The following is a 21473-nucleotide window of genomic DNA, read 5'->3' as shown; positions in this document are numbered from 1 at the left end:
CAGCAGGCCCAGGGGCGCGTCAACTTTGGCGTAGTCGGCAGGATTTCGCGCCCGCAACCACCGGGTACTGCGTGCCTGAAAAGCAAAGACTGTTCAAACTTACCAGTGGTGAGGTTTCCCGCCATCCGGCGCCATCTTCTGCCTTCTTCCCGCCATCCGCGAAGTTTTCCCGCCATCCGGCGCCATCTTCGGCCTTCTTCCCGCCATCCGTGGAGTTTTCCCGCCATTGGACGCCATCTTGAGGACGCCGCGCGGGAAGAAGAGGGGCGTGGACTTCGAAAGCGCGCGAGAACTGAAGCCTCGCCTCACGTCCGGACGTTGCGTAAGGTCCTGGAAGGAGCCCAGCAGACGCCGACGTCACCGGAGCGCGACGGAAGGTCCTCAACCCTGACGATCTACTGCGGAGCCGCGGCCTACGGAACAGGATCATCGCAAGGTAGGCCACGGTCCACTAGGGGGGAGGAAGATGTCGGATACGGAGGAGAGCTTCACTGCCTCAACCCCCGCCAGCGCCACCGCTGCTGCAGTTATGCCCTTCACCATGCCCTATATCCCGGGAGCAGCTTGGCTACCCCAGTACTCAGGGGAGTCACATACCCTGCATGACTTTAGAGAAAAGCTGGATAGCCTCTTCCAGGTGTACCCCCTCACAGAAGAGCAAAAAGTGAGCATCCTGGTGGCCCAACTAACCGGGGCAGCTAAAAGGGAAGTAAAATCCTGGCCACCTGGGAGGAAGACTGTCGCAGGGATACTAACCCGGCTGAAGGATACCTTTGATACCCGCACCTCAGCCGAGATTAAGCTTAGATTCTATGGGTGCAAGCAGCGAGCGCATGAGAGTATAAGGGACTATGCACTAAACCTACAAGAGGCCCTGAGGGCCATTAAGCAGACCGACCCTGATGGAGTGGGAAACGAGGACAGGCTGTTGACTGAACAATTTATAGAGGGACTGTATTGTAATGCCCACCGAACCCAGTTGCGGGCGATGGCCTTACAGGATCCCCATCTGGGCTTTGCACAGTTCAAGGACAGAGCCATCCGGGTACTCCGAGAACCGGCACCGGGTGGCGTTATGACCCACAGGCGCCCAGCTATTACTTACCACCAGGAGGCGGCGCCCTTGTCGGCAGGGCCTGTGGGAGCTGATGCGCAGGCTTTGGACAATGACCCGGCTCCAGACCTACACCATCAGGTCCAAGAGCTAGCTAAGAGCGTTGCTGCGCTAACCCGAACTGTGCAGTCTTTACAGGTTTCCACCCCAGGGAAGATCCAGCTGGCATCTGGACCGGAGGACATCCCGTGGCGTCGACCAAGGAGGACCCCACCGGCCAGAGGAAGACCCAGCGACCGATACAACGAGGACGGACAACCCATCTGCCGCCGCTGCAATCAACCCGGACATATGGCAAGGTACTGTTCTTTAAACGGGCACAACCTGGGGTAGAGGGCCAACCCCCAGGAAAAAGATCACCAGGCCCATCGAACTGGCGCGACAGATATGTGGGAGGACGTCCAGTCTTGCCTGTGGTACTGGATGGCATTCCCATGAGTGCCCTACTGGACACCGGGTCACAGGTCACCACCATCCCGTACGTGCTCTTTAAGCAGTACTGGAATGACTCGGATATTACCCGCTACCCTGACGACGACTTGAGAATCATCGCCAGCAATGGCCAGCCCGTGCCACAGATCGGATTTAAAGAGGTGACCATCAAAATCGGTAGAGTCGAACTGGCAGCACAGGGACTGATCATTGTAGATATTGACAAACATGAGAGTCACCCAAAAATAACTCTAGGAACTAATGTAATTGAAAATTGTCTTGCAGAGGTGATTTTCCTTTTACAGCAGGTTGCCAAGAACGCCAGCTCCGGCGAGCAGCGGGTGCTCCAGAAAGAGATCCGGGCACTGATGCGACGGCAACAGGTGGAACTCTCCGGCGGTGAGATTGGTAGCGTAAGAATGTGTGACCCTTTTCCTATTGCCATGCCCCCAAAAAGTGAAATGATGATTTGGTGCCGGGCAGCTATTGGTCTGAGAGGTAGGAATTACTAGGCAATGGTAGAACCAGTTTACTCAGACAGTAGGCCCACCATTTTGACAGCACGGGGGGTGGTTGATGTACGCCATGGGAGGGTGCCCGTTCGCATAATAAATATCGGGGAGAGGGAAGTGTACCTGCCCCGGTATGCCACGCTAGCCAAATTATATACCATTAACCAAAATTCTATACAATCTGTGGAACCCTTGCCTCCATCTCACCCGGAGGAAGGTAACGGCTCTAAGAAAAACATGGAGGACTGGTGTCAGCAACTACATCTGGGTACTGACTCCACTCCCTCACACCAGAAACAAGGAGTCTATCGGGTGGTTCAGGAGTACGAGAGAGTGTTCAGTAAACACCCGTTAGACTTCGGGCGAGTCAAGGGGGTAGAACACCACATCCCCACGGGAGACCATCCTCCTATAAAAGAGAGGTATCGACCCGTACCCCCTGCCCACTACCAACACGCCAAGGGGATGCTTAGAGACATGAAGGAGGCTGGGGTGATCAGGGATAGCTGTAGCCCCTGGGCAGCTCCACTAGTCTTAGTCAGAAAAAAAGACAACACCATGAGGATGTGTGTAGATTACCGGAAAATCAACCGTATCACACACAAGGATGCGTACCCCTTACCAAGGATAGAGGAGTCATTGGCTGCTTTAAGATCTGCTAACTTCTTCTCTACCTTGGATCTCACTAGCGGGTACTGGCAGGTTCCTGTAGCAGAGGCGGACCGGGAGAAGACCGCATTCACCACCCCGATGGGACTTAGCGAGTTCACCTGCATGCCGTTCGGACTCTGCAACGCACCAGGAACCTTCCAACGACTAATGGAGTGTTGTCTGGGCCACAGAAACTTCGAGACGGTCTTGTTGTACCTGGACGATGTCATCGTATATTCCAAGACGTATGAGGACCACCTGAAACACCTGGCGGAAGTGTTCGAAGCTCTGGCGAGTTACGGCCTAAAGGTGAAACCCTCCAAGTGTCACCTCCTGAAACCAAAGGTGCAGTACCTGGGACACGTGGTGAGCGCTGACGGAGTGGCTCCCGACCCTGATAAGATCACCGCAATTAAGGAATGGCCAAGCCCCTCCAGCGTAAAAGAAGTGCGGCAGTTCCTCGGGTTGGTAGGCTACTACTGAAGGTTTATTCCCGGTTTCACCAAAAAGGCAGCACCTATGCAGGACCTCCTGATAGGCCAGTCCCGGAAGGCCAAGAACCAGAAGCCGCCCTTCAAATGGGAGGAGCTGGAAGAAGAGTCCTTCCGCCAGCTGAAGATGGCCCTCACGGGGGACGAAATCCTGGCGTACCCGGATTATAGCCAGCCCTTTATCCTCTACACCGACGCCAGTAACATCGGGCTAGGAGCCGCACTGTCCCAGATCCAACAGGGGAAGGAACGAGTAATCGCCTACGCCAGCCGAAAACTGCGACCCACCGAAAGGAACCCCGAGAATTACAGCTCATTTAAGCTAGAGTTCCTGGCCGTAGTATGGGCAGTCACCGAGCGCTTTAAGCATTACCTCGCTTCTTCCCGGTTCACCGTGTACACGGATAACAACCCGTTGACACACCTGGACACGGCAAGACTCGGTGCCCTGGAGCAGAGGTGGATGGCCCGTCTGTCCAACTACGAGTTCACAATCAAATACCGGGCCGGACGCTCCAATACCAACGCGGATGCCCTGTCCAGGATGCCCAACCTGCCGGACGAAGGAGAAGATCCGGAAGGACTGGAAGAAGTTGAACTCCCTGCGTTCCACCGTCATGGGACTATCCAGTATTCCCACCGGGTAAGGAGTAAGCAGGCTGCTACGTTGAACCCCTTACCTCACTACAACTGGGCGGAAACGCAAGACAGCGACCCTGCCGTCCGACTAGTGAAGGAGATGCTGACTCGCCCGGAGGCTTGCCTTGAACCAGACGCTCCGGAGGAAGCCAAACAACTATGGACAGAGAAGAGTCGACTGTTCCTTTACAAGGGGAAGTTGTGCCGCAGAATGGTTAACTCCCGGACGCATGAACTACTCTGGCAAGTAGTGGTGCCACGAAGAGACGCAGCCATGGTGATGGAGGCATACCACGACGGAGCTGGACACTTCGGGTGGAAGAAGCTGGAGTTCCTGCTGCGCGAGCGATTCCACTGGGTAGGCATGAGGGGAACCATTGAGAAGTGGTGCAGAGACTGTGGCCCGTGCAACCTGAGAAGGAAGGACCGTGCCAGCCAGAAGACTCCCCTGCAGTCCATCGTCACCCGGCAACCGTTGGAACTGGTAGCCTTGGATCATGTAAAACTGACCCCAAGCAGAAGTGGCTACGTCTACGCGTTAACCATCGTGGATCATTACTCCCGGTTCTTGGTTGTCGTCCCCGTCAAGGACTTAACGGCTCAAACAGCAGCTAGAGCCTTCCAGCAGCACTTTTGCCGTCCACACGGGTACCCGGACCAAGTGCTGACGGACCAGGGACCTGCCTTTGAAGCGGAGGTCTTCCAGGAATTCTGCAATCTGTATGGCTGCCGGAAGATAAGGACGACACCCTACCATCCGCAAACTAATGGACTTGGTGAGAAAATGAACCAGGTGGTAATGGATCTTTTAAAAACGTTGCCCCTGGAAGAACGCAGTCTGTGGCCTGAGAAGTTGCCCGATCTGGTGGACCTATACAACCACATCCCGGTAGGTTCCACCAACTGTACCCCGGCTTACCTAATGAGGGCAAGACCTGGTAAGTTACCTGTTGACCTGGAAATGGGAGTCCTGACACCCGAGGACACTTCACCAGAAACAGACTGGGACACGGAGAGGCAGCAGCAGTACCGGAGAGTACAGGAGAGCGTGGAACGAAGTCTCTGTCAGGCTAGGGAAAGACAAGAGAAAACTTACAACCAGTATGCTCCCGCTGTTCCCCTGGTACCCGGAGAGCAGGTCTTGAAGAGGAAGAGACGGCTCCACAAGTTGGACGACCAGTGGGAAAAGGACCCGTACACCGTACTGCCCTCAAGCCACGAGAACCCGAAGGTTTGTACCATCAGTAAAGACGGAGGGGAAACCACAGCTATTGTATCCCGGGACCACCTGAAGAAGTGTCCCGAACAACTGAGGAACCCTGAAGAGGAACAAGAAGACCATCGACCCGTAGAGGAAAGGGAAGATATGGTTAGTACTGTGCTCGGGGACTTCCCTCGGTCTTGGACTCAAGTCAATGGTGCAGTTGTGGTACCCGTACTCACCTTCCTCCAACCAGCATCCCAAGCACCTACGGAGCAACAGGTAGAGCTGGAAGAACAGCCGGTCCAGGAGGCAGAAGACCCCACACCCGCAGACCAGGAGGATCAACCCTCTGCTTGCAGTGAGCCTGCCATATCCCTAGTGAGCCAAAGAGCCGGTAGACAGCTGCCCAGTTTACCCTTGACAGCTCCTACACCCTGTAGTTCAGGGCTAGGCAGTCAGCTCCGTAGGTCCACTAGGGCCACTAGAGGCCAGTTACCCGCACGGTGGAGGATTTGAAGTGTATAAATTGTTTTATTTATGTTTACCTGTGTATTGTTGCTTGTGTATAATTTTGTGTTTCTAGTTATTTGTAGGAGTCCTTGGTGGATTTACCGGGAATCCTTGTACATAGTTGGAGCGTAACCCAGGACGGACTAAAGACTGTTAAGGACTCGGGGTAGGACAAACCCCTACCTGGTTACGTCTCCCTGTTTTGGTGAAATGGACACCTTGCTTTTCTTCAAAGACTGCACCCGGTTACGGACATGCCGTAACCATCTTTATATGTTTTTCTTATTGTATTATTATTGTTTTTATCTTGTTATGTTTTTCTAAAATATGTTTAGTCCCGGAGTACTAAATTTCACTAGGGGGGAATGTGACACCCCAGGGGTCTGGTTGCCACAGTGATAGAGATGTTATGTCTGAGAGCAGGTGGGAGGTCCTTTGGTCAGGGATCCTGTGCATGCCACACCTCCTGCCCAGTCTTGGGAGGGGAAGAACTTCCCCTATATAAACCCGGGGCTGAAGCAGGGTTAGGAGTGAAGGAGAGTAGAGACAAGAGACAGTCATAGGAAGAAACAGCTGGAGCTCAGTGGGAGCAATACTACTACGAGTCAGGGGCTGGCAGCTGCAGAGCTCGCCCTGACTGAGAAGCTTTCTTACCGGACCCGGCGTCCGAGGCTGTGGGGACTAACTCTTACCCAGCAGCAGAAGCCGACCGGCAGGGGATTTCAGGTCCTCAGGCCCAGAAACCCGAAGGCACGGTCACACGTGTGGGACCAGCACCGCCATCGTGGAGCGGAAGCCAATAGAAGGCCCCGAGTCACCGACCATACGGGTGAGCACCACACGGTACACTCAGGGACGTGGGCTACTTATATCCGCTTCTAGCAAGGTAGCCAGAAGAGTACAGTCAGTTTGGGAGGCCTACAACTCCGCCTGGCCAGGGGAGATCCCATCTGCTCAAGGACTGACCAGGCCCCGTTTGCTAGCAAGTACTCCGGGAGGGTCTATCGTTGTTACCAGTAAAGACCCTGAATTACACCGCACCGTCTCTGAGTGGTTCCTGCTACCCCCATCTTCCACGTCGGCTGCCCTGAGGCCATACCCCTCCCGTTGGGGGTTATACTATCACGCTGCACAATTCTACACCGGCCTCAGCGGTCTGCCCTGCAGCGGCAGCTCCATAGCTGCAAATCAACGGGTGGCGTAGTCGACACTCAAATAACATCTATCAAGACTGCCACACACTGAGTCTGACTCCCTGGGCACGGACCGGGTCCCCGCCACTCGGAGACTACAACCCTCATCTGATCCGGTTCCGGGTAAGCCCCCGTGCGCGAGACGCTGCGCGACACAGCAGGCCCAGGGGCGCGTCACATGTATTCTGGAATGAGCGTGATTGGGAATGCTCATTGATCAGCCAAGATTAGTGACTTCTGTAAAATAGCCAAAACTGACAGATAGATCATAGATAGCTGATAGATATGTGATAGATGATAGATATGTGATAGATGATATATAGATATGTGATAGATCATAGATAGCTGATAGATAGCTGATAGATATGTGATAGATGATAGATAGGTATGTGATAGATGATAGATATGTGATAGATGATATATAGATATGTGATAGATCATAGATAGCTGATAGATAGCTGATAGATAGATGATAGATATGTGATAGATGATTGATAGATTAGATAGATAGATGATAAATAGATGATAGATGGATATGTGATAGATGATAGATATGTGATAGATGATAGATAGATGATCGATAGATAGATGATAGAAAGATAGATGATAGATGATAGATAGATAGATAGATAGATAGATAGATAGATAGATAGATAGATAGAGCTGCAGAAACTTACTTTTGTGGGCCGATTATATTCATGTTAAAGATCTCTCTGGTTTTGTTAATATATACAGACACCAAGGATTCCTCTTGCTTTACAGAGCTCAGAATAAGGTTCTCTACTTGAAGATCTGGAAAAAGCTCAACTTCCACCTGTAAGTGAAGAATAAATCTTGATTTAAGTAAGTGGATGAACAATGTTGCAGGTCTCTTGATTCGTTAAGTATGTAGCAGAACGGCTCAGCGCACAATTCACTGGAGATTGTGAGGGACGGCAATAACGAATTTCCCAAACAACTAATATTCATGAATTATATATAATAGTCTAAATTCTGATGGGAGTAGGGTTGTGTCCAGGGAATATAGTTCTTATAGAAAATATATTAGCATACTACATGGAGTGGCAGTAATAAATCAAGCCCAAAGGGAGGGAGGATGAATATTCATGAAAGGTCAAGGTGTGAATAGATAACTTCAACCTTGACATTATCTGGGCAGTGGTGTGCCAGAAAGTAAATGCTGAGAGATAACATTTGAAACCAATGTGACAGATGGATGACAGACTACCATCCTTCTTCACACATAGTGAAACAAAGGTTGTCTATAACATTTTTCCCAAATTATTCTAGTATTTAAATGGGTTGTCCGGCCTTGGGGTACAATTCATTTACTTACTTCCAGCCACATTCCAACTAGAAGTGTCCAGCCTCGCTCAGTTCACTTGCATTGAGTGAGGCTGCGCATGTCTAGCTGGCACATGACCACATATATAGTGGGTACGGAAAGTATTCAGACCCCTTTACATTTTCACTCTTTGTTTCATTGCAGCCATTTGGTAATTCCTAAAAAGTTCATTTTTCCTCATTGAAGTACACTCTGCACCCCATCTTGACTGGAAAAAAGAAATGTAGAAATTTTTGCAAATTTATTAAAAAAGAAAAACTGAAATATCACATGGTCATAAGTATTCAGACCCTTTGCTCAGTATTGAGTAGAAGCCCCCTTTTGAGCTAGTACAGCCATGAGTCTTCTTGGGAATGATGCAACAAGTTTTTCACACCTGGATTTGGGGATCCTCTGCCATTCTTCCTTGCTGATCCTCTCCAGTTCCGTCAGGTTGGATGGTGAACGTTGGTGGACAGAGATGCTCAATTGGGTTTAGGTCAGGGCTCTGGCTGGGCCAGTCAAGAATGGTCACAGAGTTGTTCTGAAGCCACTCCTTTGTTATTTTAGCTGTGTGCTTAGGGTCATTGTCTTGTTGTAAGGTGAACCTTCGGCCAAGTCTGAGGTCCAGAGCACTCTGGAAGAGGTTTTCATCCAGGATATCTCTGTACTTGGCCGCATTCATGTTTCCTTCAATTGCAACCAGTCGTCCTGTCCCTGCAGCTAAAAAACACCCCCATAGCATGATGCTGCCACCACCATGTTTCACTGTTGGGATTGTATTGAGCAGGTGATGAGCAGTGCCTGGTTTTCTCCACACATGCCGCTTACAATTATCACCAAAAAGTTCTATCTTTGTCTCATCAAACCAGAGAATCTTATTTCTCATAGTCTGGGAGTCCTTCATGTGTTTTTGAGCAAACTCTATGCGGGCTTTCATATGTATTGCACTGAGGAGAGGCTTCTGTCAGGCCACTCTGCCATAAAGGCCCGACTGGTGGAAGGCTGCAGTGATAGTTGACTTTGTGAAACTTTCTCCCATCTCCCTACTGCATCTCTGGAGCTCAGCCACAGTGATCTTGGGGTTCTTCTTTACCTCTCTCACCAAGGCTCTTCTCCCACGATTGCTCAGTTTGGCTGGACAGCCAGGTCTAGGAAGACTTCTGGTGGTCCCAAACTTCTTCGATTTAAGGATTATGGAGGCCACTGTGTTCTTAGGAACCTTGAGTAATGCAGAAATTCTTTTATAACCTTGGCCAGATCTGTGCCTTGCCACAATTCTGTCTCTGAGCTCCTTGGGCAGTTCCTTTGAGCTCATGATTATCATTTGGTCTGACATGCACTGTGAGCTGTGAGGTTTTATATAGACAGGTGTGTGCCTTTCCAAATCAAGTCCTATCAGTTTAATTAAACACAGCTGGACTCCAATGAAGGAATAGTACCATCTCAAGGAGGATCACAAGGAAATGGACAGCATGTCACTTAAATATGAGTGTCTGAGCAAAGGGTCTGAATACTTATGACCATGTGATATTTCAGTTTTTCTTTTTTAATAAATTTGCAAAAATTTCTACATTTCTGTTTTTTCCAGTCAAGATGGGGTGCAGAGAGTACTTTAATGAGAAAAAAATTAACTTTTTAGAATTTACCAAATGGCTGCAATGAAACAAATAGTGAAAAATTTAAAGGGGTCTGAAAACTTTCCGTACCCACTGTATGCAAATTGCATTCTTACGGTCATGCACCCGCTGCTGATGGGGCTTGTAGCACAGGAGAATCCTCACAATGAGCAGTATGTATGATGTGAGAATTCACAAGTCTGCAGTCACATAGAGTGACTGGAGACTTGTACCCCAAGCCTAGACAGCCCCTTTAACAGACCTGGTGCTTTTCATTAAAAATACAGAATACAATGGATCTCAATTTTAGGAGACTGGATTCTCTCATCATAGAGAACCTTAGCCACAGTGGAGGGTCATGACATCCCTCAGAAATAGTTAATTTTGCTGGGGGCTAAGCCATGGAAATCCAAACAATTCTGACAAAATGTAGCATTACATGGCGTCCATTCAGATGAATGGCAGACAATGTCTACCAAAGAGGGAGCCACTCTACAGCCCCCCATTCAGATTAGACAGCTGTTGGGTGAACGATAGTTTGGCCGATCGTTCCGCCATCAGCAGTCTCCCCCGACTCTCACATACACAGGAGCGCTCACTTTGCAGAGCTCTCTAATGTTCTCTACGAGACATCTCTGATAGCGGCTGTTAAGATCTGCAACAAGAACTAAGGAAAGATAGGGGAAAGCTATCCCTACAGTAAGACTAAGCTGAATCCCTACGATGTAGCGGGCTGCCTGTTCCTAGCGAACAGACCCACCTTCGTCCTCGGCTAGTCTGAACGAAGACCTATAGAATTAAGGGAGGGGTCCCTAAAAGAACTAAGGACTGGGACAAAAATGGGACACCTCCTAAACAGAGAAGTTGTTGTAGAACACAAAAGACAAACTGACAAAAAGTACTAGAGGTCCCAGAGGACCAAGCGAACTGACAGAGAAAGGCACCGAAGCACCAGGCTAGCAAGACAGTCAAACAACACTGAAGTCCAGCACAGCCAAAAGGGCGGAACAGGAATATAAAGGCAAATGGTCACATGACCGCAAAACACAAGATGGAAAAAACTAACAGGAGGGTTCTAACAGCAGCTTATCTCTTAGGTCAAGTTCCCACAATGAGTTTTTGATGCTTCATATATTCTCAATGCAAGAAATCACAGCGTGTTACAGTTTCAGCAAAGTGGATGGGATTTATAGAAATCTTATGCCCAATGTGCTTTTTTTTTAACTCTGCGTAATAAACTGACCTGCCGTTCGGGATTCAAATCCACAGCATGTCAATTTCTCTTGCAGGTACACTGAGTTTCATGTGCAGATTTTCCCCATAGAATTACATTAAATGCATAAAATCCGCAGGTACAAAAACACATCTAAGTTTTTAGCGTGCTTACGGTGCGAAATGCGCTAAAAACTAACATAATCCACACATGACTATATCAATAAAGTTTTGTGAAAACCAAATTCCAGGAAGTATCAAAAACAAAGCAAAGCAGCTTTATTTAAAACATGAAAACCAAAAAGAGACAATAAGAAAGCAAGTAAACAACAGTCAAAAACGCAACAAAAAATGCAAACAACATAATTTACCTAATAGGTGCAGAAAATCTGCATAATCAAAAACTCACCAAATATTCACCGTGGCAACGTAGCCTTAGGCCACGTTCACACGTTCAGTATTTGGTGAGTTTTTGTCACGGGTGTGTCAGGTGTGACAGACAGACGCTCTGGATCCGGCTGTAGAAGGTCACTGCGCTTGGCATTGCAGACACCTTCTTGGTCCTCTCATCTCTATAGTGTAGTTATATCCTTCTTACTTTAGGACCCAGCAGTGACCTCCACCTTCTGCTGCTGATTGACACACCCTTGCTTGTTAGTTAAAAACTCTCAGTTTCTCCAGAGAGTCACTGGTGATAGTTCTATGTACCTCTGTGCAGACTTGGATTAATAGCAATCGGCTAGTTTTGTCTTTGGTGCCCTTGGAGGACAGTTGGCGTTATCTCTCTGGTGTCTGCTCAAGCTAAGTGTGTCCCCTTTGTTCGTTTACCTTGTTGTCTTTAGTTTGTAGTGGGGCCTGACTAGTGTTCACCCCGTCCCCTCCCTAGCTAGGGCCAAGCTCTAGGGACATTCAGGGACTAGGTTTCCTGCTCAGCGATTGGTACAGAACCTATATAGGGACGATAGGGTAGCCAGGGTGATATTAGATCTGCCTAGGGGTCTCCACTCCCCCTTTCCCTAGTTGTTGGGCTCCCTTCCCCCTCTTCCCCTCGTTTTACACTTATTGCTTCCCTCACCTTGCGTGACAGTTTTTTACCTCAATATTTGTAAGCCAAAACCAGGAGTGGGTGAAACATGCAGAAGTGGTGACGTCTTTCTATTATACTATTCCTATGATTCTTCCACTCCTGGTTTTGGCTTACAAATACTGATGTAAAATACTGACCAAATACTGAACGTGTGAACGTGGCCTTAGAGAACAAAAGGATTGTAAGTCCGAAATTGGACCTTATTGGATGATGCCTGGGGAGAGTCTGAATGCATCATACACATTTGACTGTCAGCCGAACCCGTTGATTTCGGCAAGTTCGGACATCGTTATTCTAATGTGTGTGGGGGGCTTTACACCTATCTATGACACCCATCAGCACACGACTAGACGATCTTTCTTCAATGTGGCATCCAATAAATTCCACATTTCTACCCCCACCTCCCTCAATTTCTCTACATGACATACTTTAGGAAGTCCTTCGGCGCTCCTAATAATCTCTTGGAAGCAGCGTTTAATGAGGTTCCAACACTCCTCCAGGACTGGCTCAAAAGCGATTTTTGGTTCTTCAACCTTGAGCTTAATTATGAGAATTTGGGGGGTGAAGAACTTCATCTCGTCATATGTTTCTCCAAAATCATTGCCTGTCTGGTGAAGACAAAATAGGAATAGTTGTATAATAAAATTACTGTAGTAACATACATATGATAAACCCAATTAATCTCAAACCAAGAGCAGGACCATGCTTTTCTACAGGTTTTGTGTGAAAAGACAAAAATTATGCTTTGACAAGAAAAATAATGATAACATCTGTAGTGAAAACATATAACCAGGCCAGAAGAGTCCATAATTGCATCTAATAACTGTTCATTCTTGTCGCAATATATGTTTCATTCATTACTCATAGAGAGAGACCTTTCTGTTCTCCACATGAAACGAAATTTATGTAAATTTTCTTCATTTTACATGTGGTGAAATACAATAAGCCACATGGTTCAAATCAATGGATTCAAGTTTTACGGAACAATATATGTGGTAGGAAGCAAAAGTTATTCAATCAGTGTGAAGGAACCATTACTGAACCGAGAGGTGGGCTCCACGCTCCAGGGGGCAGTGCCGCAGCACAGTGGTCGCCAACTGAATGCAGCTGATAACAAACATAGTAAGCAAGTTGAAGCTCCAAATTTGCTTCCAATTAATATCCAACAGTATAGATATAAAAGAATCAAACAAGATTATATATACGACTCCAAAAACCCCAAACCAAGATGTTTCCTACTTACCCATGGCATATTTTTTGGGTCCTCTTAATACAGCAACAGTACTTAAAATATTTTCTTGCTATTGTCTGGTTGGGACAGAAGTGCACAATAGGGCAAGACAGCAAGAGAAATTAGAAAGGGTAAGAGTAATGGTAGTGCTCACCTGGGGTGGTTGTGGATGGACACAACGCCTATAAGAGCCTTAGAATCCGAAGCTATGGGCCCATGGCTGCAGGAAAGATTTTTCCACATAGCAATTCACTTTAGGCTATGTTCACACATGTTGGGTTTTTCAGCGTCCCAAATCTGCAGCAAAACCTAATCTCTGGCAGGAAATCAGCTGCGTCAAAAACGCAGGTTTTGCTGCGTTTCTTGATGCGTTTTTTTCAAGGGTTTTTTCACTGACCTTCTGTCTCTATTTATGCCTCTGACTCGCCCCCTGGGCCGTGGGGCACCCGGAACCGGGCTTCAGTGCAATGTTGGGGGTAGTAGTGGCAACCCGATCCCGTGGCTCAGGGTGGTCAGACTAAATGCTGTGGCAGTCTATTTTTAGAGCTATGGAATGTCCGACTACGCCACCCGGGGATTGCGGTCAGGGATGACCGCCGCTGCGAGGCTGACCGCTGAGGCTGGTGTTGGTGTGCAGCAGAGGGATAGGACAACTCCCCACGGGAAGAGTGTAGCCTCAGGGCAGTGTAATAGGATGCTGGGGGTGATGGTGCAGGCGCAGCATAAATAACACAGAGTCCAATGATGCAGTCAAGGGTTTTTACTCACAGTTGTTATCCTTGTAACTTCTGTCAGCAATGACTGCCCAAGCCGTGCTGCGTCCACCAGGTGAGGGGCTCGGTCAACCCCCAGGCAATTCAGGAGTATGGCACAGGACCTCCTTCTGTCCTTTCTCTGGCCTCTGGTGCCCCACCAGTGACCAAACTTCTGTCCAGCTGCCGCGGATCTATGCGGGCAAACGTGGGCCCCGTTTCCCGCTATCCTATATGGTGCCTTCCTAGCAGGTTTGGCGGGGGGTCGCACCAATAGATGATCACAACCTCCGGGTTTTTGGCTGAGGGATAATTTACCTCCACCAACTTGGGAATCCGGTACCCTTATTCTGCCTGACCCTTCACCCGATATCTCGTGGGTTCTTAGGGTCCCTTCTGCCTCCTTGTTCTGGAGCCTTTCTACTTCTCTGTCTCGTCTCCTTCTCTCCTGTTCCTTCTTCTCCTTCTCTTCTCCTCTCTGGCTCCGGCCTTCACCCTAGGCCTGCCTTCTGAGCAGAGCTTCTACAGAGCCTCTGCTTCCTGTCACCTCTCCACTGTACTCACTTTCTCTTTCTCCCTGAACTAAGATGGCTTCCACCTTTTATCTGCCTCTGTGTCTGAGCTCAGGTGACCAGCACCCAATGAGCTCCTTCCTATGCTCCAGAAACCATCCCCTTCTGCTCCTACATCACTGGGTTCTCTCCCCCCTCCCCACTCCAGCCAGGGACATGGTCAGTTGTGCCTGCATATATATAAATGGGAGCACCGTTGAGCTGTCCCTCGGAAATGGGTTGAGTGTGGTGTATGCAGCTAACTGAGCCCTGGTCCACACTCCATCCTTACCTGGGAGTGGAATATCACACCTCTGGTTGAGGTGCAATACCCCTGTAGCAACCGAACCCTCGGGGCGCTACACATGTACATAAAGTTCTGTTCAAAAAAAGAACCCCATTCGATTTTGCCATCAAAAACGCTGATGCAAATTGTGGGGCGTTTTTGATACGTGTTTTTTTCACATTACTTTCTATGGGTGAAAAAACGCTGAAAAAAACTCTGAAAGAAGTGACAAGCTCTATTTTCCAAAAACCCAACCAAGGCACAAAATATGCAGCGAAAAAAAACAAACAAGATGTGTGATCAGAGAATTCTGGTTTCTCATAGACTTTGCTGGTGCTGTAAAATGCAGCTGAAAATTTGCATAAAAATCTGAAGCAAAAATACTGAAAAACCCAACATGTGTGAACATAGCCTAAGTGGAGAGATCGCGTGCCTGGGCAGCGCTTGCAGAAATCAACAATCCTCAATGGTATAAGATGAAGGTTTTAATTACACCAACGCGTCATGACATACATTTGTTTTCTTACCTTGAAAAAGGCGCCAGTCCGGTGCCGAAATGCGTTGGTGTAATTAAAACCTTCATATTATACCATCGAGGATTCACCTTTTTATGTTGCAAGTATTGAGAACAATGACAGGGAGCCTGAACAAAGTACAAAGAAAGTGAATTCTGATGCAGCATTGGAAGACTGAAGATGCAAAGAGAACGGAAAGCGGCATCTGAACGTCTCCACCAACACGTCTGGAAATTGTTTCAGAGATACATTTTGCGCCATGGGTTCAATGGTTAAAGCACTGAAATCAGGAAGTCCTTGGTTGTGTGTGACCAAGGAGAATGAGTCACCCTGACATTGGTACACAATCAGAAGACCATGCAACGTATATCTCAAGAGCCAGAAGAAGACCATGCAACATACATCTCAAGAGCCAGACGAAGACCATGCAACGTACATCTCAAGAGCCAGAAGACAGTGCAGCGTACATCTCAAGAGCCAGAAGAAGACCATGCAACATACATCTCAAGAACCAGAAGAAGGCAGTGCAGTATACATCTCAAGAGCCAGAAGAAGACAGTGCAGCGTACATCTCAAGAGCCAGAAGAAGACCATGCAACATACATCTCAAGAGCCAGAAGAAGACCATGCAACATACATCTCAAGAGCCAGAAGAAGACCATGCAACATACATCTCAAGAGCCAGAAGAAGACCATGCAACATACATCTCAAGAGCCAGAAGAAGACAGTGCAGCGTACATCTCAAGAGCCAGAAGAAGACCATGCAACATACATCTCAAGAGCCAGAAGAAGACCATGCAACATACATCTCAAGAGCCAGAAGAAGACCATGCAACGTACATCTCAAGAGCCAGAAGAAGACAGTGCAGCGTACATCTCAAGAGCCAGAAGAAGACCATGCAACATACATCTCAAGAGCCAGAAGAAGACCATGCAACATACATCTCAAGAGCCAGAAGAAGACCATGCAACATACATCTCAAGAGCCAGAAGAAGACCATGCAACGTACATCTCAAGAGCCAGAAGAAGACAGTGCAGCGTACATCTCAAGAGCCAGAAGAAGACCATGCTACATACATCTCAAGAGCCAGAAGAAGACCATGCAACATACATCTCAAGAGCCAGAAGAAGACCATGCAACGTACATCTCAAGAGCCAGAAGAAGACAGTGCAGCGTACATCTCAAGAGCCAGAAGAAGACCATGTAACATACATCTCAAGAGCCAGAAGAAGACCATGCAACATACATCTCAAGAGCCAGAAGAAGACCATGAAACATACATCTCAAGAGCCAGAAGACCATGCAACATACATCTCAAGAGCCAGAAGAAGACCATGCAACGTACATCTCAAGAGCCAGAAGAAGAGAGTGCAGCGTACATCTCAAGAGCCAGAAGAAGACCATGCAACATACATCTCAAGAGCCAGAAGAAGACCATGCAACATACATCTCAAGAGCCAGAAGAAGACAGTGCAGCGTACATCTCAAGAGCCAGAAGAAGACCATGCAACATACATCTCAAGAGCTTGTGATGCTTAATGCGGAAATTGGAGTTAAAGCCACACCGTCCAATATTTTCTTCTGACGAATGTCAGGGACTCTTATCTCATTCTAAAAAAAGAACATTTAGATTTCAGTGCGTTTTCCACCGAGCTCATCTGACACAATAAATTGTCAGTCCTGTAGGTGAAGCAATGTCAGATGCCTCTTGCCCATCTCTGCGCATCAGCTTGGGATTTTCAGTCTTTCAATGCTCCACTCAGACTATAAAGAGAGATATTCATAAAAAATATAATAAAAATATCATGACCTGATCAGTACTGTTTACCAAATTTTGGCCCACCCTTTAGACTTGTAAAGGGAACAAGTTGAGCGATTAATTTTGCCAAAATCACTGGTATAATGATTCGGTAACAGGCTCCCTTATTGCAAATAGGTATGTTGCACAGCCGCGTTTTACATATAGTATGGTTTAAATGAGAGTTAAAAACGAGGTGACTGAGAAGACTAATCACCAGGGTGGGACCTTGACAAGTTATGCCATCAAAACCTAGTTTTATTGCCAGGTGTCTCCCCATACACACATATAGCATTGATGATCAGCCTCATTCTTCCTGTCTTCGGATTAAGCAACCTGTACTACTGTATATTCTGTGTTTCCGCTACCTCTTTGCTGTTCCAGTCACGATTCCAGTCCTACGTGCGCTTGTATTGTAAACGGCTTATCAGACCTGTGTTAGGGCTCCGACAGATAGAGGCTATTTCTCTGTCATCTGAGCTCATCTCAGTGAATGCAGCTCTCCACAACTAATTTTAGGGATCACTGAACATTCTGAACTGGATCTTCAGTAGATACAGAAACAGAGGCTATAGAGCGAGATAGTCCTGTTTTTTAACTCCAGTAAGAACAGCAAATCTACTAAAACAGAGTTTAGTAAAGAATAATGGCGGCTGCAGAAGCCGCTGCAGAATGGAAAATGCTGTAGTCAGATGGAGATAAAATAACGCTCATTTACCTAAATCTGGAAGAATGATAGGATACAAATGACTTATTATAACGGACATACTCACCTTCCCGTTCCCCACTGATCTATGTACTTCCACATAGATGGTCACATGTTGTCTAGCTATGTGACCACTGTTATCAATCACTGATTGATGGCACATGAAGTTTCTGTACTTTCCCTACCCCTGATCAAGTGCAGTGAAGTCACATTACCACTGCAACTAACTAATGATTAGCTGCAGGGGTCTAGCAGATAGAAAGATAGATAGATGATCAGCTACAGAGGAAGTTCAGAGACTTAATGTGCCATCAACCAGTAATTGACTGCAGCAGTCACATGGCTAGACAACATCTGATCAGGTTTTAGCGCTCCTGAGTCCTGTCTGCCTGAGGCTTCCAGTACCTCTTCTACCTGTCTGCAGTCTCCAGGACATCAGATGTCTGCCTGAGGCTTCCAGTACCTCTTCTACCTGTCTGCAGTCTCCAGGACATCACATGTCTGCCTACGGTTTTCAGTACCTCTTTTACCTGTCTGCAGTCTCCAGGACATCACATGTCTGCCTACGGTTTCCAGTACCTCTGCTACCTGTCTGCAGTCTCCAGGACATCACATGTCTGCCTGTGGTTTCCAGTACCTCTGCTACCTGTTTGCGGTCTCCAGGACATCACCTGTCTGCAGTCTCCAGAACATCACATGTCTGCCTGTGGCTTCCAGTACCTCTGCTACATGTCTGCAGTCACCAAGATGTCTTCTTTCTGCCTGCGGCTTCAAGTACCTGTGCTATGTGTCTGCTGCTTTAAGTACCTCTGCTATCCATTTCCCGCATGCCACATCTGCCTGCTGCACTGACGCCCATGGCCCGTGTGCCCACCTCATCGGGTGAGCCTAACAGATGGGTGGTTAGTGAGGTCGGTATTGGTATGAGGATTGTTCGTGGACTTCTGGTACCTCTTAATAGAGCTTCCATGGACAATATTTGCACTAGGTACTCCACTTAACAGGTCCCAGAGAACACTTTAGCGTTCACCCTTTCAAGTATTTTGAATGATCAATAGGGGTCTCAGGACCTGAATTCCCACCGATCTGCAGGGCTATTCAGTACCCATCACATAGTTAAATAAGAAATGGAGTATAGATAAACTGTGGAATAAAAGTCACAAGGTTGTAAGGTGAGAGTGAAAATGTGATCTGCTGGCAGAATATTATAGAGCAGAAGGAGCTGATCAGATTGATATTTAAGTTTGAGGGAAAAGTTTCAGTAATACTTATATTTTATTCACTGAAATCCCTGGTGTTTGTATGAGTAGGAGTCCAGTAGGCGGTCCTACTAGTGAAAAACAGTCTTCCCTGAATGCAGAGCATGTGCATGCAGAGATAGCTGTGCATGCGGAATCCCTGTGCATGCAGAGATAGCTGTCAATCACTGAGAAGGACCGCCTACTTGACTCACACATACTGTACAAACACCAGGGATTCCAATGAATAAAATACGAGAAATTCTATACTGAATCTTTTGCAACAAACCTATAGGTCATTCTGCTCAGCTTCTCCTTCTATATATCATGCTGTCCAAGGATCGGACAATATGTACAGCGTGACAGGCTCCCTTTGAACATTACGTCATTTTCTGCTATTGATCTAAGTATCTGTGGGCCTGTTAAAAAAATTGCACAGCACTTGAATGCCATCCGAGTACTGTCCGTTTTTCACGGACTGCTTTATCAGAGAAGGTCGATAAACTTTTTTTTCCCCCATGCGAGAAAAACTGATGAAACTTGGAGCAAACTCAGTTGAAGATCTAATGAAAATCTATTGAAACTCTGGACAAAAAGTCTGATAAAACTAGATCAGTTTTTCTCGTATGTGAAAAAAAACAGATGTCTGAATAAGGCCTATCATATACGCCTATGAGGCTGTCGAGTTTGGTGACCCGCGGCTGGTCCATGCATCGCCCGCGAAACACAGATGTGTGAATCCGGCCTCATACTTATACAGCTGACTTTTTGATCTAGATTTTTATTGTTTAATTATGTTTTTTTTTCCTGTTGAAAATATTTCATTGAAAGCATAGAAATTACAAAATTGTATTTGATGGTCAAAGGTTTACAGAGAGACACTGCGGCCTTGAAATTACTTTTGGAAATGATTTTTAGAAGTCTTTTCTATTATTGCCTTATACTATTTATATACCTTCCTTTCTGCTCTATAAATCTGGATGGAAAATCAGTTCAGAGTACAAACAAGATCTAACCTCAGTTTTACCAGCCCATTAATGGAACAAGATGTAACTTAATTAGTTCTTGAAAGTTGGGAATAAAAGGAACAAGCACCAATTATACCGATGTAAAAGTATCCATTAGCACAGTAAGGAAAAATGTTTTATTCTTCTACCTAAAGGATGTAATTATTAGCTTCAACAGCCAAACTAATAACCCGGGGATATTCTATATCATGTTCTAAGGTTTATTACAAGCCTCGTGACTGCAAAGTAGTGAGTTAAGACAATATTTGCAATGCTTAATGAACAAAGGTGAACATAAAGAACTGATGGGAGACTTTGATCTTGATATTTGGAAATAAGATACAACATTCATAATGTAGCTATTCAATGAGCGCTGTAACCATTTGCTTGTTTGTCAGGCTTAAACCATATTGGAACACTATGCACCATTATCCTGTGTCCTAATTACCTTCTGGATCGTAAAAAAAGACAGCAAGTCCTGAAGAGAATTGATGACCATCCCACGCAGCTGCAGGGACATCAGAGAAGAAACACAGGCAAAAAACTCTTGAACCTGAATAGTGGAGTCGTTGTCATTCTGCGGGACTAAATGAATCCACTTATCCTTCTCCGATTTAAAGAGTGAAGCACAACGTGGTATCCATCTGCAATCACCAGAAAAATCAAGTGAAAAATTATAGAAATTAAAATGCCAAAGATCCCGATTCTTTATTTGAGGGATTTTTTTTAAAGTCACTTTCCTTTTTTGTCTTCTGGTATTAGTTGCCGATTTTTGGCGCAAAGTGTAAAAAATGGTCTTTTTGCCTATCTTGAACTGTTTTTGCGACTTTTGTTGTTAAAAGATGTTAAAATTGTAGCAAAAGTGTTGGTGTACTCAAACATACATCCATTTCAAAAGATCAGCAGATAGGCACTGTTGCAAGTATATACTGCTGGAGTATGCAATTATGGTTAAATAAGAATGCCATACCTGATGGTGCACAACTGTGCACCAATACAATCTTCAAAAATTACAAGAGTAGAAGAAAAATGAGTGGCACTAACAATTGGCATATTATTTTGTGCTTTTTTTATTCCAAGGTCATATAGAAATGCAGAGTGAAGATGAAGATACAAAGACTGGGATACAGCTGTTTCGCATCTAATTATGCTTCATCTGATGCTTCATTGCCAGATGAAGCATAATTAGATGCGAAACAGCTGTATCCCAGTCTGTTTGTCTTCACTCTATATTTCCAAATGATCTTAGGATAAAAAGCACAAATTAATGCGCCACTCATGAGGGCCACTCATTTTCATTTATTCTTGCAATTAGAGATGAGCGAACCCGAACTGTAAAGTTCGGGGTTCGAGGTGTCCGGTGCTGAACTCCGAACAAGGAATTATCCTGTAAGTCCG

The 21473-nt window shown here is 46.6% G+C and overlaps 1 protein-coding gene across 2 annotated transcripts in view; it reads right to left on the bottom strand.

The window, feature by feature from the left end:
- DNAH3 (dynein axonemal heavy chain 3) overlaps nucleotides 1–21473 on the bottom strand; it is a 487274-nt gene that overhangs the window by 353297 nt on the left and 112504 nt on the right. For both annotated transcript variants that reach the window (XM_073647962.1, XM_073647963.1), the window contains exons 9-11: nucleotides 20524–20719; nucleotides 12417–12596; nucleotides 7424–7560 (exon numbers count right to left, since the gene is read on the bottom strand). In XM_073647962.1, coding sequence (XP_073504063.1) covers nucleotides 7424–7560; nucleotides 12417–12596; nucleotides 20524–20719 — 513 coding nt within the window. The remainder of the gene's footprint in view (nucleotides 1–7423; nucleotides 7561–12416; nucleotides 12597–20523; nucleotides 20720–21473) is intronic.

Source organism: Phyllobates terribilis, unplaced genomic scaffold (genome assembly GCF_046119375.1).
Source record: "Phyllobates terribilis strain yellow unplaced genomic scaffold, ASM4611937v1 Scaffold_9__5_contigs__length_417890890, whole genome shotgun sequence".
Lineage (NCBI taxonomy): Eukaryota > Metazoa > Chordata > Amphibia > Anura > Dendrobatidae > Phyllobates > Phyllobates terribilis.
The sequence above is the reverse complement of the archived record's forward strand: the minus strand, read 5'-3'. Positions and strand labels throughout refer to the sequence as shown.